This window comes from Bombus flavifrons, chromosome 8 (assembly GCF_040668555.2).
Source record: "Bombus flavifrons isolate JBK064 chromosome 8, iyBomFlav1_principal, whole genome shotgun sequence".
Lineage (NCBI taxonomy): Eukaryota > Metazoa > Arthropoda > Insecta > Hymenoptera > Apidae > Bombus > Bombus flavifrons.
In genome coordinates this window covers 6,811,918-6,831,173 of record NC_138449.1, presented here as the reverse complement: position 1 = coordinate 6,831,173, position 19,256 = coordinate 6,811,918, and the positions used below count along the sequence as shown (strand labels likewise).

At 32.3% G+C, this 19,256-nt stretch overlaps 3 protein-coding genes across 8 annotated transcripts in view; 2 read left to right on the top strand and 1 right to left on the bottom strand.

Moving 5' to 3' along the window:
- dpr12 (defective proboscis extension response 12) overlaps nucleotides 1-11,729 on the top strand; it is a 111,114-nt gene extending 99,385 nt beyond the window's left edge. For 3 of the 4 annotated variants that reach the window (XM_069118044.1, XM_069118045.1, XM_069118046.1), the window contains 5 exons: nucleotides 1,948-2,138; nucleotides 2,257-2,418; nucleotides 4,863-4,997; nucleotides 7,697-7,910; nucleotides 8,133-11,729. In XM_069118044.1, coding sequence (XP_068974145.1) covers nucleotides 1,948-2,138; nucleotides 2,257-2,418; nucleotides 4,863-4,997; nucleotides 7,697-7,910; nucleotides 8,133-8,245 — 815 coding nt within the window. In that variant the 3' untranslated portion in view covers nucleotides 8,246-11,729. The remainder of the gene's footprint in view (nucleotides 1-1,947; nucleotides 2,139-2,256; nucleotides 2,419-4,862; nucleotides 4,998-7,696; nucleotides 7,911-8,132) is intronic. The other variant, XR_011173760.1, reaches the window with a different exon arrangement.
- The window catches only part of MsrA (methionine sulfoxide reductase A), a 172,491-nt gene that overhangs the window by 108,559 nt on the left and 44,676 nt on the right, over nucleotides 1-19,256 (top strand). The window lies entirely within an intron of this gene.
- Nucleotides 15,985-19,018, bottom strand: Snx6 (sorting nexin 6). 3 transcript variants are annotated; one of them, XM_069118024.1, is made up of 11 exons: nucleotides 18,771-19,018; nucleotides 18,593-18,643; nucleotides 18,236-18,451; nucleotides 18,033-18,154; nucleotides 17,814-17,950; nucleotides 17,416-17,723; nucleotides 17,159-17,341; nucleotides 16,988-17,005; nucleotides 16,396-16,459; nucleotides 16,223-16,308; nucleotides 15,985-16,149 (listed from the first exon to the last, which is right to left on the bottom strand). In XM_069118024.1, exons 1-11 carry the CDS (start codon nucleotides 18,774-18,776, stop codon nucleotides 16,099-16,101), a joined length of 1,242 nt encoding a protein of 413 aa, XP_068974125.1. In that variant the 5' UTR covers nucleotides 18,777-19,018; the 3' UTR covers nucleotides 15,985-16,098. The 3 variants fall into 3 exon arrangements, with proteins under 3 accessions (XP_068974125.1, XP_068974124.1, XP_068974126.1); XM_069118023.1 differs by lacking the exon at nucleotides 18,771-19,018 and having other exon boundaries at nucleotides 18,593-18,764; XM_069118025.1 differs by lacking the exons at nucleotides 16,988-17,005; nucleotides 18,771-19,018 and having other exon boundaries at nucleotides 18,593-18,764.

Genomic DNA, 19,256 nt, shown 5'->3' with positions numbered 1-19,256 from the left:
ATATTCACCAACACCAACTTCGCTTCATCGGGTTTCCTTATTCTCCGCTATTCCCTTTGCCAAAGCACCACAGTTACTTTCGAATTACCCGATGCTTGTCTCCGTCGCCTATCCATATCTCTACGCCGCCTCTTTAACTGTTAAACTTCTTCCTCGAATGCGCTTCTTTCCGCGAACTACTTATATTTAACTCAGACAAACATAATTAATTAATTAATATTACGATCGCGGAGAAATGATGTTGTATCACTGAAGCGAAATTATGTTTCGAATCATGGTATATAAAAGGTACTGAGTTTGTATTTCTTAGCGGGTGTGTCTTTAGCATTTTGAGTCAAATATTTATAGTATTCGATGAATTAATGACGAACAGTCTTTTAGCAATCTTCTGTGGATAGATGTTTTTTTGCACTTTCTGTGGGCAAATTTGGTGATTTATGATTCAGTTGAAAATGCTTTATACTTTTCCAGCCTTCCAAAATATCTGAATTTCCTTTTCCTTTCTCTGGCTACTCATCAACGTCTCTACTGCATTATATATTCATTTGTTAATCCTCGTCTGGCAGAGGATTGAAATCGTTTCATTTTATAAAGTAAAAAGAAAGGAATTTTTAAAATTATGGTATAATTGTGATATAATTTTATTATATTAAATGTGATAGCGTGTTAGTCTAATTTTATTTTTTTTTTTTAATAACGTTGATTATATAATTTCACAGAGTAATAATACGTAGATATAGTTTAGAAAATATGTCGGAAATGATCGAACTTTTGCTGTTCTGGGATCAAGTCAAATATTTGACATTTTTTAAATACAAATCAAAATTCGAAGCAAACAAGTTCAAGAATGGAATTTCGTAGTTTATTTACCAAGAATTAGATGCTTTCTAATTATTTAGAAAGGAAATTATTTAGTTTAGTCTTAACTAAAGTTCCTAGCATCCCTAGGTACAAAGCGTTATAGAACAACTCGCGAGATATTCGGCTTGAGATCTCACGTTGACAATCTGATCCATCTATTCATTTCCGCTCTACGATCCCCAAAAGCTTTTTCCTTTGGCGTTCGCTTTTCTAAACACAACACGTTCCTCGCACTACGTAAACTCTCGAACAATTCTCCTCATACTATCAAGCGTTGTCATATACAATTCTTCCTAGTAATCACCGAAACATTTGAACAGTCAATCATTATGTTACGCTATTATGTTATGTTGTTACGTTTTATTGTACTATTATTATATTACATATACGTTCATTATGCTAATAGACCACAATATTTTTTACTACCTTCAGCATTAATTATATGCTTAAGACTACTGTCCAAGCTGCATATTAATTTTTTAATATACAAAATATGTAAAATATGTAGACTAAAGAATATAGAGACTCGTTGTTATAATTTTTAATAATAAAGCGAGCCTCTATTTAAGTTCTATTATATTAGGTTGTCTGAAAAGTTTTATGAGGTGATAATAGATGAACAACAATTTCTGTTTTATATTATTTTATTGAATTATGTGTGATCCATTTCGTTCTATTTCTATTATTATATTCGTGCATAATTCAATAAACTAATATAAAACAAAAAACATTGTGCGCTTACTATTTCCTTATAAAACGAAAGAAACATTTCGGACAACCTAATATTTCCATTTCTTAATTCTGTTCTTGGTGAAGATTTTTATTATTCTCATTTCTTGATTCTTATTCTTATGTAGTTCTATTTCTTAATTCTATCCGTAAAGATATAAATTTACATAAAAATCCCCGGTATAATAATTAGGATACTTCATACAATACTAATAATGAAATTTCAAAACTTTTCGCGAATCGCTGTATGCTCCGATAAAATTCGATCATTGAGCAACTAGAAGCACATTTTTTTTCTTCAAGAAATCGTTCCGGAGAACTACGAAGCATTGACAAAATTCTTGCAAAATGTTTCAGATCGACGCGTTCCTTACAGCATACCGGCAGACTGGAAGGCGTTGTGGTTCAGTAACCTGGACGATCTGCAAAGAGTAAATGATGCAAACGATAACAACACCGTCTCGAACGTCACGGTGCAGTTGGGTGGAACCGCGTTTTTGCATTGCAAAGTTCGAAATTTGGCAGATAGAACGGTATCCGACGCTGAGGTGAGTGACTCTGCAGCTGTTATCGTCGTCTTTAACCCTGAAGAACATGAACTGTACTTTGTCATTGGTACGCCATAGAGCAAGAAAATTGACCGACGATCGCGCACCTGTTCCACAGATATCCTGGATACGACGACGTGACTTCCACGTCCTGACCAGCTCCACGTTCACGTATACGAACGACGAGCGGTTTCAAGTTTTGCATCCCGAAGGCTCGGACGACTGGACTCTTCAGATCAAGTATGTTCAGGACAGAGACAATGGGACCTACGAGTGTCAGGTAGTTATTAGACTAATCATCCTCTAATTTTGGGGTGAAATTGATTTAATCGTCTATCGCGAATTGTATGGATACCTCGAGTATGAATGTATAGCACGTTTTGCTAAAAGTTGAATTAACAGTACGATAGAATTACTCAGATTTATAGAAACTTGTCAGGAGACAAACAGTTCATGTGATAGGATCTCATTCATTGTGTGTATCATCTATAATTTTTCGTATAATAACATACGTTCAGATAAGTAGATCCAACCAGTAAAAATTCATTCAATCGGGTCATAACTAAAATTTCATTCGAATTCAATGGTTACGAAAAGTAAGTTCCCACTTGCGTATATCCTTAATTTGCGATGTAGTATCTTTTTATTAGGTTCTACATATCATTTTCACAGTATCGAGTTTTTGTAATCATATGAAAACACTATTAGATAGTAGGGCATGTGGTGTATTTGCGTCTAATTAACTGGTACGTAAATGTGGCTACTGTAGATGGAAGTTCATATAAACAAAGTTTTACTGTAGAGTATGGTTCTACAATCGATCGTTTTAATGCACACAGCTTGTAGATATTTCGACAGAAGACAATGTTGAACACAAAAAGTACATTAGGTGGTTGGATGATACAGTGCAACTTAAACAGCATTTCTTCTCAAAATGTGCTTTAGATCTTTATTCGAGATTTCCATTCAATTATTAACGCGATACGCATTATCTGGTACCTGGCGAATTATATACCTCAACGAAAGACTCTATAGCAGATTCACCGACGTTGCAGCTTCTCTAGTTGCTGTTGCAACGTAATCGTGCCTCTTGAAACGAATCGATTTTAATGAGGCCTCGAGAAAGCAAATTCACTAGAGCAGATAAATGAGATGTTTAAATGAACCTGTTATTTTTTTACTTTATGATAGCCAGACTAACTCAATTCTATTCTTTGCGAAATTGAATTATATCCACAATTTTACTGTTCATTTATTATTTTGTTCAAATAAGAGGGATGTATTCACGTTGCTCTATATGAATATATTATGTATGTTACAGGGAACGATTTGAAATTTCATTAGCACTGTAACACGACGCTGCCATGGTTTTATTGGTAAAATTTAAAACGAACCTGAAGATAGATATAAAATCTATAATATATTTAAAGAAAATACGTACATATGTATTTCACAGGGATGACAAAAACATTTGAAGTTAATCAATTATTCAGTATGTTAATAAACTATTTAGTGGGACCATCTTTAGCATTAACAACACATTCAAGAAATTGTTCGTCTTATATACTAATCTTTTACAAAGTATATGTCTTGTAACTTCTGTATACATTTTTATTTTAAATTTTATATTGATAATCGCATCTCGTTGCAGTACTAATAAAATTTCAAAAAGTTTTGTATAAAACACAATGTATTCATAAGTTCTTTGTGATTGGTGTTCAAATACTTTCGTGAAACACTCTTCCTGAATTAAAAATTCGTTCAATCAAATTAGTTGAGTTAAGGAAGTACACGGAGTGCCTACTAAATTTATGCAGAAGTTCGTGCATGATATACTTGCAAATACGTAAAATGTACCTACTTGAAGTGAAACTCTTTAATGTAGTTTTGCTCTCTGATCGTATCTCAGACACTCATATAAGTTAGTAGATATCATATTAATTAGTATAGATAAAAATGCAATATAATTTAAGTCTAATATAAAATTAATCCCGTCGAGACACCCAAGTTGAGTGACTTTAAATGTGGGTGTTAGAGCGATCGAAATACGTGTTTCCAGCCATTCTCCAAGTTTATATAGATTTTATGAAGTGTCAGCTATTCATCACAAATAAATATTAAATTTGAGTAATGTTCCTTATTTCGCTGTAACTTTAGTAGAACAGTACTTAATTCCAAGACAAGACAAGGAGCTATGACAAGAGCTAAACAATCAACAGTAGAGAAACATTCTTTCAAATGTAACTGATATTTGATTGAATGTTGTCAAGTGTTCAAATATTTATAAACAGTAAATATACAAGATGTAAACTATTTTAAGTAGAATGGTACTAGAGCTAGACAAGAGTCTACGTCGCTAAGTTTCTCGAAAACAATTTTGTTTTAAACAAGTCATTTCAAATTTTAAACGCTTCTCCTCCTCTTTCTCTTCTTTTCCTTTTCTATCCTTTTCTCCTTCATTATGCTCAACGGAAATTGCTAAAAAATGATACAAAATAACTTAGGTCAGCCTTAGATCGTTAGGAACAAATTACTAGACTGAAATGAATGTGCCTTTTATAAACGTACAGTGCGAAACACTTAATGCAGTCCATTCTACTATAGATTCGAGAGTATCATATGAAAACGAATATCGATATACATACCCAAAAATATTCTTTATGTACACGTATATCTTTTGTATCGCATTGATTGTAATATAGCGTTGTTTATTTCCCTTCACAGGTCGCGAGGAGTACAGGGATACTATCACACTTTGTCAATCTAAACATAGTTATACCAGAAGCATTTATATTAGGAAGCGGTGAACATCACGTGGACGTAGGATCCATTATAAACCTCGTATGCATAATAGAAAAGGTAAGAACCCGTTTTAATCGCGTTTTATTCATTCCATCGCAATAAATATTTCCATTTTTCAACGTCTTGAAATGATTAATGCGGTTTTATTCAACTTTTCGTACAAATGCCTGGTACCAGCCATCTGCGCATTTCTTTCATCGTACCGGCCTTCCAACGTCACTGTAATGGAAACACGAATTTTATCGTATGTAATAAAATACACGTCTGTCGGGAAAATGTTATATCAGGTACCATTGATACGTGAAAATAATCGTGTCGCTGATATAGGGAACGACCATGAATAAAGCCACGCCGTGTGCAGTCCATCCGCTTAACGAAGGTACATAGAAACGTACAGCTTGCAGTTCGTGGGAACATTGAATGTACCTTCATACCGGCGTAGAGCGGAAAAACCTCTAGTGAAATAGGCACAGCTTAGTCACGAATACAAGAGTGGAAGTGCATTAAAGCGGCATTGCCGGCAGCCGCTGCAAACTCGACACTATCGGGAAACGAAAATAAAGTGCGCCGTTTTTTACCCCCCTCGCATCTGCATGCATGCGTGTGTATAACGGGTCTCAGAAAGACAGAAAATCATGCGTCTTAAATCTTAAAATCATGAGTCTAAAAGGAAACAGGGCAGAGTCGATATCTTAAGACTACACCACTATGGATACCTGTAGACAAACTGTCGTGACAAATACTTCAGCGCAGTCAGATAGAATGAAACAGAACTATTGGAAGGTATTTGGATGATAGTTGGAAGGATATTCGACTCAAGTTAAGTAATTTGCCTTGTAATTCACCAAATTTGGTTGTAAACAATTTATAAGCGACCTACATTTCAAAATAGGCTATTTAACTCGGTGGCGTGATAGACAGTGACACTAGTCATGTAAATTGGATATACATAATTATGTAACTTCTACTCGTCAAAAGGAACGAAGTTTGTTCGAATAATATTAATCTCCGTTGCAATTATCGTAATCCAATAACACGCGTATATTAATCTTCAACAAATTTCCAAGCTCGATCTCGAAAACGAGACGCCATATAAAAAATTCTTGTTCTGTGTCTTGGACTTATTTTTTCCCATATAATCACCTTCCAGCCGATTGTATTACGATTACTGAAACATCCTGTAGATTCTCATAGAAGCAGTTACATGGTTCTTTATTCGTTCTTGTTTCATTTGTCGTAATACGCATCTACTATATCTAACCATAGCTTAGCTCGCTTCCCTGTGTCTATGGCGATACCGAGCAAATGCATCTAAGAAATTCTTCCGTGCGAAATTGATGGTATTAACTAGAGAGCAATATGGCTTCCGAGGGAAGCACCCTATAAGAAGATACGGTATTCATAAGTACATTATATATCGTGTTAAGATAATCTCGTGCATGTGAACTCGGCAGAAATAATGTCGAGACATCGTCAACATGGTCGACGAACGTTCGAAACAATTCGAAACGATTTCAAACGTCTCGACGAAATCGTTGAATCGGGAAACCATTTGCGTTTCTCGTGCGAGCTGCGGCCGGGATCGAGTCACTGGAAAGGACGTCTACTCACGTTCCACGAAATTCGCTACAAGTGGCTGGCTTCGACGTCCTATTTCACTTCGTGCACTTCACAGGGGTAAATGTCGCACGATTCAGACACCAGACGCGCATCGGAAATGTTTCGCGCAACACCGACGCGATGTTTCTTCTTTTTTGTTCTTTTCGAGCAAAGAACAAAAGCCGAAAAACGTGTTCCATTCGCGTCCAGGAAAAAAGTAATACTAAACTGCATGTCGCTGCATCGGCATCCATCGATCGTTTTGGCAATTATCTCGGCTAGACTTAATTACGCTAGGTGACGACCAGATTTTTGTTGGTCCTCGGTATCGGGAATCGATACGAAACGCTCCAGAACGCATTAAAATGACATTTCGATTGTCGCAAAACTGAAGGAATATAAAATACAGTTCGCTGGAGATTTGTCATCATCTTTTTAGTAAGATTTTTTTGTAAAATTCAGAGATATTCATGGAAACTATTTTATTCGTTTCACGACGCTGTCTCGTATAGCACATTGTCAGTATACAACAACTACTATTATTAAACAACGTAATTACGTTACTCTTAGTATTTAACGATCGTTTGACTAACAATCTTTATAATGAAAAAGCTAAAGTTGTAAAGTAAATCGCAAGTTGTAAATTACAGGTTTCTTCTTTACAATTTTATAATCTGATAATTTTTTTAAATCGGTCAGGGAACTTATAATTTGCAAAATCGACTTGTAAAATTTCATTTATTTTATTATCAAACTTAATATCGTACAATGGTACTTATTAATGGTGATTCCTGATCGTTTGTGACATAAAGTTTCGCTAACGGTATTACACAGCTCAATCGAGTGCGGCAGAGTTGCCAAGAAAAAATAATTTTTATAGGTAAATATTACTACGAATTATTTGAACTTATAAAACGATATAGAAAAATATCTGGCTATACAGAGCGCCAAAAGCGATAAATTAAGAAAATTCTAATAATTGTACAACGAATGACGCTATTTATAATTGCGTATATTGCGTATAAAATATATTTGACAGGAAATGTTCGTAGGTCGACCGTATATCGTTGAACGTCAAAAAATTCAAGAAATGCGTACAAGGGAAAATAATGCTTTGATGAACGTTCTATAGTAAAGATTTATTTTCACCATTTCAGAGTCCAACACCGCCGCAATATGTTTTCTGGTATCACAATAATCGAATGATAAATTACGATACTACGCGAGGCAGCAGCGTAACCGTACAAACCGATTCCAGCTCGACTCAAAGTCGACTGACGATTCACCATGCGGTGGAATCGGACACAGGCAATTATACGTGCAGCGCCTCGAATACCAAGCCGGCATCCATCTATGTCTTTGTCACAGAAGGTATAATTTTTAAAGCAATAAAAATATCTTTTTTCTCTGTAAAAACAAAATAATTAATTTCCCTTTTCGTTACGAAACTTTTCTTGCGCAAGCTATCTGCAGTAAAATTAATTTTCTTTTTTAATGAAATTTCATTTCGATTCATTCTTAAAGAGAAGATGTATTGTAATACGACTCTCTAAACAAATGCTCTCACTAATTGCATTACTTTAAACGTTTCAGGTGACAAAATGGCTGCGATACAGCGCCGCAAGACGTCGGCCGCCGAGAAAAATTTCTGTGAATTGCTAGTACTAATTGTCACCATTGCGATAGAGGTCGTTTTAACGCGATAAGCGTTTCTCTTCGATATGTCCATAATTATTATACCGTTACTTCCGTTTGTGATAGATAGGCTACTATTCTGCGATTTTAACCCTCTATTCACACTTTCCTTCTTTCCCTTTTAAAAGCTGAAGACATCGTCGTACCACGCGATCTTTTATTTCTCTCTTTGTTCGTCCTTCCTAATTCTTTGTCTCGTTATCTCTATTTCCATATATCATCATTGTCGTCTTTGTTTCTCTTCTTCTTCTTCTTCTTCTTCTTCTTCCTTTTGCTCTTTCTTTTCTTCTTCTTCTTTACTACGTTCAATTAGCCGCGATCGAACAATCGTTAAGTCTTATCATGTTTTTCTTCATGGTAATTTTTTCTTTTCCGTTTCAACGCCGAGGTTGCCGCCGGCTGAATCATTTCGACATACGAGATTTTCATGGTAGATCGTTCTAAGTGTCCACGTGTTCACCAACACATGGCCGAAATTATAAAAATACTCGCGAATAATCGCGATTTCTCTCTCTTTCTCTTTCTCTTTTATCTCTCTTCCTGTCCATTCCCTAACTTCTGGTTGCGTCTGTCACCTTCTGCAGAAGTATAAAATAATTTTAAATAACGCAAATTCTTCCTCCCACCGCGAGAGGACAGCGTTCCGGAAAGTCAAATTCTCCGTGACGGATGAACGAAACGCGTGATGCAAAGTCACGCGAGATACGTATCGAACAGAAGCACTGTCTTAGTTAATCCTCCAAGGAACGAATCAAGTGCAATAAATTTAAGTACGTATTATAAAATATAGAATTATATCGTTGACGTTTATAACACGCTCTATCCTTGTTTATTATAATCTTGTTTTCAGCGTGAGATATTCGTTATTAAACTACATTTGAAAACAAAAAAAAAAAGACAAAAATCTGTGATCGTGTCAGTTTTTATATAGCGATAAACTGTTTTACAGATTTAATTGTTTGTACGGCGTACTTTACCATCGAAGTCTTTTCGAAACCGGCGGCACACATCGTTTCTCGGTAAAAAAAAAAAGAAGAAAGGAACGAAAATCAATTAGTCATGATATTCCTCGAAAGCAATATGGATCCATGGATCGCGTCAAGTTAGGTTTACGTACCGGGTTTATCCTCTTAAAAAAATTACAATAGATCCGTTTGATGGTCGTGAGCAACAGTTCTACGTCGTGGCAGTTTTCTACAAAGTTTTGCGCCGCTTTCGTTGAACGAACGACGATGAGATATTACGGCAACAGACACGAATTAATCAAAAGGCGGTCGGTGAATTAAAGTTTGAGATTGACGGTGTTACCGAGTGTCGCAACGAATTTGCGGGGCTTTACATACCTTTCAACAACCTCCGGCCCTTCCGGTTCGATTCTCATTCTACGTTCTTGTAATTAATCACCTCTCAGGACGTTTCAATTCCACTTTATCCGACGCGAATCTAGCCTACCTTTTGTAGTTTCGTACATGCAACCTGTAATCGCGAGATCGATACTCCATGTGTGTACTTCTTGCGTTCTTCTTTGTGATTAATATCGTTGCTACATATACATGTTATTACCACGACAAATATTGAAGAAATATCATCGTTTATGAATAATTTGTGTTATTTTTCAAAAATTTACTCGAGATTTTTATGAACGATCGAGATCGAATATAATGTTATATTCCTAAGTGTAACAGCTGAGGTAAATAATATAGAATTTAAAACAATGAATGTAAAATGTATCAATACGGTATTTCCAACATATCGACGTCGTTTCTATTTCCGTTTTGATTTTGAAACGCAACTGCCAAAATTCAGTATTCCATGCCAACTCATCCTAAGGTGCTGCTACACGAATAATTGTACAAAATACTATATACTTTTAATTATTCTTCGTTCTAAAATAAGCCTTGGATAAAAAGAAAAGTATTGCGAAGGATAAAAAGAAAAAAAACCTCGACAGATTTTTTTACACGATTTATCTAACTTTCGACTTCCTAGTAGAAACTGTTGTACACTTACCAACATTTCGTCTGCATTTGACAATGATTTTTAAGCAGCACAGAACGACGTTACATATCGTGAAAAACTAAATCCTTGCCATTGTTCTGAAAAGATAAAAACCCAATTAAGAGAGAGAAAAAAAAGAAAAGACGAAGGAAAGAAATAGAAAGTCGCGTAAATGGAAAAGCTTAAATGCGGACGAAAGGTTAAAAACAGGGATCAAACGACAAGTATTATATCTAGAAATGTAACAGGAGATGTTTGATAAAATCCAGGGCAAGCGAGAAACTGCCATATTGTTTGACGTAGCAAGACCTTCGGGCTGAAACGTTTCATAAATTTCGATTTTACAACTGTTCGAAACAAATCTGCGTACTAGTTAGAAACTCTGAATATATAATACATATATATATATATATAACGAAGTTTTCTTATTCCAAGTAAACGATTCACGTGAGCAGGATCGCGTGCGTATCGCGTGACACCGCTATCGATTGAATAAAGAAACGTAGAGGATGAACGGGGACTAAGGGAAGAAAGCATAATAAAAGAAGCCAGGACACACGAACTCTCGATTCGATCGATTCATTCATTCGCTTCCTTGCTTTCACATTGTGTATCCATCGTCGTAAAAATTATTTGCAGAACGATGCCTTTCCCCGAGAAACTTTTCCATTTCATCTTTTATGATTTAAAAAAATCCCATTCAACTTCGAACACATCGTTCACGCAATATTGAAGTATAAGAGAGACCTCAGAAGCTAGTCGATCGTAACTATTTAATAACTCGGATCACGATTTATGAAGCTAGACTAAACTAAGCAAGAGAAACGATATTGTATGCGTTAAAAAAAACGAAGAAAATGAATAATCGAAGGAACGATAAGTCTTTGAGAACATTCTTCGATACAGTTTTGTCTGAATCTTCTAGAGGATAAACGAAATACAATACAAGTGCGAGAGAAAGAGAGAGCGAAAAAAATATTATCTTGATCTCTTTCGAAGTAAGCAACAAGTTTAATAGAGACATAAGATCAGTAGGATAATAAACGATAAGACTTTAATACTCGAAAACAATTCGATCGCAATTTTACGCGTTCTGCGTGTACATCTCAAAACATCGATAGTGTATCTGCCATAGAAAATCTCTGTGTACTTCAGCGTCACACTGTATACAACTTCATATAATGTTTTTATAAATTAAGTTTGTTGTATGAAAATGGAAGGAAATCGACACGTTATCGGTAATTGAGTGTCATTCGATTCGTTCCTTTTTTTTTTTTTTTGTTATTAAGATAGGCGTTTGCGTAAATCAAAACACCGACACACGTATACACACACACATACAAACACATGGTGAATGAAAAGACAAAAAAAGGAAAGGAAATTTCGTACGTTGCTTAACGTTCGCCCGCCTTCTTACGAATCTTTGTGTCCTTTTATTTCGAACATTTATCCGCAAATCCGTTGAAACTGAATTTTAATAAAATCCACAATATAAAATATCGCCTCTTTAGTGTCTCTGTATTATGCTCTGTCGAATTTTCATAAACCGGAACGATAGAAATCTTGGAGGAGGGAGAAGGGAAAGAGAGACGAAAGAAATAGAATATGAGAAGAAAATGAAAGAAATATAGAAGTATATCTCTGAACCACCGTAGCAATTGTCTTCGTTAAGGTCTCGATGACAATATCTTTTAGTTCCGTAATAAATTATCGAAGTCTACACGTGCGTGTTCGTGCGTGCGTGGTTGCATGCGTGTAATATAAGTCTGATTATTATAAAAGACCAACTACGTCGTCCTAATTATAAAACAGATACAGCTCGTTTGTAGATGGTTCACGATCAAAGAAAAATTTACGTGTACAAGCGGAACATATACGTATATATAATATATAAATATATATATATAAATATAAATATATAAATATAAATATATAAATATATTATGAAACGTAAGAAGATCATCGAATGTGAAAAGAATAATTAGATGAAAGAAGAAATTGATCGTCGATTAATAAATTTATCATCAAAATTTACCTGCATCTCAAGGCTACAACGTACGCATGAGAGATGATACGTATCGAATACATAGGCCAATACCTACTAATTTTCTTATAATCAATTATCGAATACGAGTATATGGCAATAAGCAACTGTGGTAAACCGTCTCCAAACTATCAGAATCATTCAAAAAGAAGAAATTTCTTCGCGACGACGCTAAAACCATAGGGAAAAGCGTACGAAACGGTTTCATTCGATCGTGTCAAACCAAAGTAAAGCCGATCAATAAACTTATAGGAAAGCGTTTCTTTTTCACGGAGGGACCGTTCAGTTCATTCGTAAATCAATGCGGAAGACGCTGCACGTTTTCCTGACGGCTTTACTTCCCTTTGACGTTCATCGCCAAACGAAAAATACCAAAGAGAAAGAACGATCCGTCGATATTCAATGACTTTCCTTGTGATCTGGCGAAACACCGAAGACGAGATCGTTCAAGAGAGATCTCAACGAACCTGAATAAAGTTGCAGAATCCTTAGCCGACGTATTCTGCGGCGTTCATTGGCGCAGGAGTTCTTAACTTTCTCTTAAGATCCCGGATCCCTTCAACCAATTCAATTCACGACGATCGCCTCTGTCTTGATTCAAGACACTCACAGAAAAAGAAAAATGAAAGAGAACGATTCAACGACATTGATCGAACTTTAATTGTCCTTTCTAGGTTGTCGGGAATGGATTGATAAAATATAACGGGTAGAGATTCTGTGTTTAAATTGTACCATTATCCCTGCATCCCATTTGGAACCCTATTTCTTCCACTTCAAGGGAACACCAGGACATTTCTGGTTAAGAACATTTGTATTATCCTTCTGGAGAAGAAAAGGTGAGCTCATGATTTCTTCTTTATCCAAAGATACACTGGTACGATAGTATTTTCTCATTATTCGTAGTACATTACTTGAATTCAGTATTGGAAGAAATTAATTAAACTTGCGTTGTAGAGAAATGAAGAGAATATTCAAAGGAAAGTTCAATCGTATAAGGTTTTGTATTCGAATAAGTATTCCATATTATATCATGCAATATTATCCTTTGTTTTTTTTTTTTTTTTTTTATTTAACTAATTTCTTTACCTCTCTTATTATATTTTTTTTATTATTGAAATATCATAAAATAAAAAATATCTCACGTTGCAGCACGTAAATGTTCAACAATTTAAAAATAGCAACAATAATTCAGAAAACTCTTCATCATAATACTTTTCAACTTTCCAGTGAAGAAAATGTGTAGTACAACGAAAGATGAATAAGTTACTTCCGATGGTAATATTAAAAGAAATACCTTTTTGTATTATTTATGTCGAAGTAGCACAATTGTAATAAAATATAAAACATCTTTTTAAACATAATAATAGTAGAACAAATCTGTCATCGAAATATTCGAGCAACTTAATATTTTAACCAATCGTAAGATATTTGATTAAGCATTTTTATTTTAATCGATCAGTATAAAGACAGGTATATTGAAAGCAAGAAGTATAATTATATCGGCAATATACTACGAATCAAAAGTATTCAGTTAAATTGAATAATAACAAGATGAAAGTTTCTTTCATTAACTCTAACAATATTAACAAAGTGATAAAGAATACAATCTGTCAATAAAATTAAAAAAAAAAAAGATAGTAACATCAAAACACCACAAATAGAGATCTAATAATCATGTTGGATGGAAAAAGTTAAAATATATGGCTGTTAAAAAATTTTTCAAATTAAAGAAAATCTTAAGAATACTCAAAAAAGATTAAAAAATTGTGATGGAAACAGATATATTGAATAAAAACCGAGCATTTCAAAAAGTATTTTTAGATTTATTACAAAATTGAACATTGGAGTATACTTATATATACAGTATACATAATTCTTAATTTTCATACATCACATGATATAAACTAGAAATTTGAGTTTTTAGAATTCCATTAGAAATACGAAATCAAAGGCAGAGCAGTATTAAATCAATAATTTTTAACTATTTTTAAGTTCGACCTTTTTTTATTTAGTGACCATCACTAACAAATAAATTTTTCTGTACCCTTTAAAATTAACGAACATTGTATCATAAAAAAGTAAAAAATCTAATAAAAAGCGTAAATTCATCTATCATTCGTTGATGCAAATCTTCTCAGTAAAATTCAATATTACTATCTCATAAACATTTATATATAACAATAAGTACATTCTGTAAAATATTTATTAGACATGGATCGTTATCAGTTTTTTTAATGAAATATAAAAAGTGGATATATTAAAATACGTGATTATTTTAACAAAGTGTTTGTAAAATCTGTCTTATGATGTATGTATGGTAACCCGGGATGAAAATCATTATTGCATGATAAACAAATTTGAAAGTGGTCAATAATCTAATTGTTCTACAAATTTCAGGATATATGATTTATTTTAACACTAAATTAGGATGATATGTAGATCACTATGGCAATACTTCAAATTAATTTTTAAGAACTTAAATAATAAATTCCATTTAATGATTCTCTCAGTAAATGTTTGCAATCGTGTATAAGAGCAACGAAAATATTTCAAATCAATAAAAACATAAATCATTGCCTACATATTTGCTTTAGTTTTTTAAAATATTTTTATTTTCTTTCAATTTTTATCTTTGGCAAACTTTGATAATTCTATTATTAAACGCATAATCAGATCACATATAATTATCTAATTTTAAGGTCCCTTTACTCTTATCCCATTACTCTTGATTATATTTATGTAATTTTATTGAATAAACAAAATATTGTAAATTGATTTAACAGTATGCAACATGTTAATTTACATATAAAAATCTTAAATATTCACTGCATATGCTAATTTATATTCATCTTTTGATTAACTTAAAAAATATTGAAAAATAAGATCACTTAAAATAACATTTGTATTACTGCTAGAAATTTCACTTTATAGCATTTAAATAAATGAACAATCGCTACTTTTTTTTAAGTTCCGAATTTCTTTTCAAACGAGTTGTTAATTATATGCACATGCTTGCATACATAGAATCGTTGTATACAGGAGGTATCATAGAATGTAATAAATTTTGGAAATAAAAGATTCTTTAAATAAAAACATGATTTTTTTAGTATTTGTATATCTTAATTAATATTCTTAATAATTAATAATAAAACCAAAATATATATAACATGAATATAATTGCAATAAGTTGCATTATAGTGTTTCCTACAGTATTTAGTTTTTCAACATTTTGTATATACATATTCCAGTTTCTGTTTAATATTTGTTTTATATTAAATATATTTTATGAGTTTTATAAAATGTTCAATTTCTTGCAAGTATTTTGTTTTAAATACACACGTAGTGCTAAGTTATCTTATTTTTATATCACGAATCTCTTATTTCCTTATGATCACTTCCTAATCATCACTTACTTCCTGTTCCATTAAAATATACTAGTATATAGAATGGAAAGAAATCTTATAGCTTATATTAGATCAATATAAATCTGTAAAAGAACTTGACAAGAACCAATATCTTGATTACATTATTCTGCATGAAACTGAAAAAAACGACATAAGAAAAAAATAATTGCTATTTAAGTGACGATTATAACGTATACATAATTTTTTATAACTTAGAAATATTAAACAACACACAATACAAATTAATGTCATATGGAGCTCTTTTGTAATTAATAATACGATTCTTTTTTTTAGATAATATAAATCTAGATAACAAAAAATATATATTTTACAATACCATTACATTGCTATAATTTTAAATAGATTATCTTCGTATAGATTACGCGGTAATCTTCGCAATGAGAATTATAAAATTGGATCACTCTTCTCGTAAAACAGTTAAACATTTTTTGAGCAATTCCGCGTGTGCCTATAAACAAAAATAGAAGTATTTTTAAAACAATGAGCAACTATATATTTGGACAGAATAAAAGCATTCTTACTTTTGCATGTTTTATTTCAAGTTCAGTTAATTCAATAAGATTCTTTCTAAAAGCAGTTACCCTCCTCGTTTTGAAATCCACTAATTCTATAACGGAAATTAATACATTATTTAAATCATTGTGATTGTTTATTACATAAAATAAAGCGTCATAATATAAGCGTCATTCTTTACCTTCTTTTCCCTTTTCTGACATTTGCTCAAATTTTTCACAGGCTTCTGTTTGAGCTTGTTCTGCCTAAATTAATATCTAAAGATAATTATAAATTCGACAAAAGTACATAATACTACCAATTTTAAGAACTTTCGTAATTCTTTTTTAACAATTATGCTTGGCAGAAACACATGCAATATTTCGAATAATTATATTATTTTAAAATAACGTGTATTTTTCACAATTTTATTAGTAAAATATGACCTTACAAAATTAATTTTTTTATTATTTGTTTTATTGTAATATTTTATAATATTTTTACTTTTTATTCGAGACTAGATAATATCAATGCAAGAAAGAAATGTTCATGCAAATTTATTTCATGCATGTTTAATTAAATAATAATCTAAAATATATCCACACTAATTTCAATCTCTTCCTTTTTCTCCAACACATAGTAACTATATTAATTCTACGAAAATGTTCGTATATATTGTTTATAAAAGTAATACAATCTATAACGTAAAAAGTATATATCCTTTAAAACAAAAAATGATATTAGGATTATACACTACAACAAGGCGGCAAACATACAAATGGAGAAAAACACACCTCAGCAACCTCCACTGCCTTGATGAGCAAAAAGATGAAATCTTTAGTTAGATATACAATATATACAATATATACACATACATATACGTATATATACTACATTTAGTAACTGAAGTAACCCGTTTGTTATAAATACTACAATAATAGAAACGTCTCAAGTAATATACTTACAGCATGAACATCTTTGTTTTTGGCACGAGCTTTCTCTAGAGCACGGTTTGCAGATTCGTACGCATGTAGAGCTTTCAATCTTCTAAACAAAAGCCGTTTAGCTGCAGCTGTATCCCTCATGTAGTAACGTAGAGTGTCTGATAATTTTAAATCTTCATCAGATGCTACCCGTCCCTCTACTTTCTATTACATTGTAACATTACAAATATAAATAATATGAAGAAATAAATTAAACTAGTTAAATTGAAAAATCTTACCCTTAATTTCTCAAACATCTCTGCTATTTTTGTTAAAAATCTTTCTAATTTACCATTATCAGTTGTAGCTAATTGCAAAAGATTTGTAGAAATTTTAATATATGAATCTGCTACATCTTTATGTTTGGCAGTTTGCCGATCTGCACGAGCTGTTGCTTCTTTTAAATTATGATGATAGGTTTGTAAAAACGACATTTCTTGATCAAAGAAATCGTTTACATCTTTTACTGTTGCAGACAAATAGTATTCATCTGTAGTAGTGGAAAATGATTTTACCAAACCACCAAACATTTCCATTTTATTTTTCCCTAAAAAAATAAAAGATTTATACCTTTTATTCATATTACAGACAATAAGAAAATGCAGAATCTTCCTTAAGGAATTAATATAAATTTTACCTCTCACACAAAGATCTTGATCATATTCCAAAAACACTCTTAAATTATGATCATTACGAAAAACTGGATGATGTGCTAATCTAGTCAAAAACATTTCATGCATAGCAACAGTTTTTTTAAACGTTGCCAAGTATTCACTGTAAAAATATCAGTATATAAATTTATAGTTTTGGATCATTATGATTGAAATATATTTTAATATTTGTATATATAACTTACGCCTCCAATTCTTGTTTCATTTTATTAAATTCCTCACGTGTCATGTTACCCTCACCCTCCCCAAGTTTTTGTAACTTTTCACGAGATGCATCAAAATCTGGTCGTGGTGGACAAGGAGGAATCTAAAGATACATATTTTTTCTGTTCATTATTTAAAATTGTAGTTATGTATTTAATATAGGTCAAAAAGTAAATAAACATACAATATAACCAGCATATTCTTCATTCTCCTCGAATCGGTCATGTAACCATACAAATTCTTCATGTTGCCTTACAACTAAGTTATCTGGTTTTTGAAATTCTGGTAATGTAGTTGTTGTATGTACAGTGAATTTTACTTTATCCTTTTCACTAAGAGCATCTGAAATATCCACCTGTAATGACTTATCAGAAAGATCTACATTGTCAGTATGAATTGTCTGTAAATAAAAATTGCCAAAATTAGAACAATTAAATTATCAAATATAAACGGTAGTTTCAGACATGAAAAAACATTAATTTTCTAATCAATGTTATTTTACATAATAAAAAAAGAAATAACAGGAAACTAACGTAAATACCTTTTTAGGAGGAACATTATTTAAAATGTCAGCAGTATCGCATATGCCGTCCTGAAACATTTTTTTAAATTAAGAACTGTATACTAAATATTTACAATAAAGTAAAGCTTAAACTGCACAGTATTAGGATTCGCTGGGAAAGTAGATCGGTGGATAAATGATAACAGGTTCCACCTACCATCATGGCGTCCAAGCGTCTCTGACACGTTCCCTATTTTATCGTATAGAACTATACGAATTAAACTGATACCGATCTTAATTGCAGAGTTAAAAAATTGATCTTATACGTTCGAATGAAATTATTTTCTTCTTATTCATATATATATGCTTTTTAGAATAACCATTAGTAGAAAATTTTCCGCGAATAAAATGGACTTAATCGACACATGAATGTCAAAATGTGGTATTCTTGAAGTACATGTTATCAAATCAGCTGTGAGAAAAAAGTAATGAAATGTAATCAGAATACTTAAAAACTAAATGAAATATAGTTTTGACAGATTTAAAATTAGTTTCTTGTCGCATTTATCAAATATGTACATAACATTAATCATTAAATTTCTATTGAAAAACAAATGATTTGTTAATCTGTTGATAATTTTGCATTTTATAAAGAATAGACATAATTAATATATTAAACACAGCATTTTGTGTTTTTTTAATA

Coding starts and splice junctions, on each gene's coding strand:
- Snx6 (XM_069118023.1), bottom strand. CDS start 18,652: ATGTTTCAGGACGGCATATGCGATACTGCTGACATTTTAAATAATGTT. Junction 17,724..17,813: donor TCAAGATCTTTGTGTGAGAG/GTAAAATTTATA, acceptor TTATTTTTTTAG/GGAAAAATAAAATGGAAATG. Junction 16,150..16,222: donor TTGAAATAAAACATGCAAAA/GTAAGAATGCTT, acceptor TTTTGTTTATAG/GCACACGCGGAATTGCTCAA.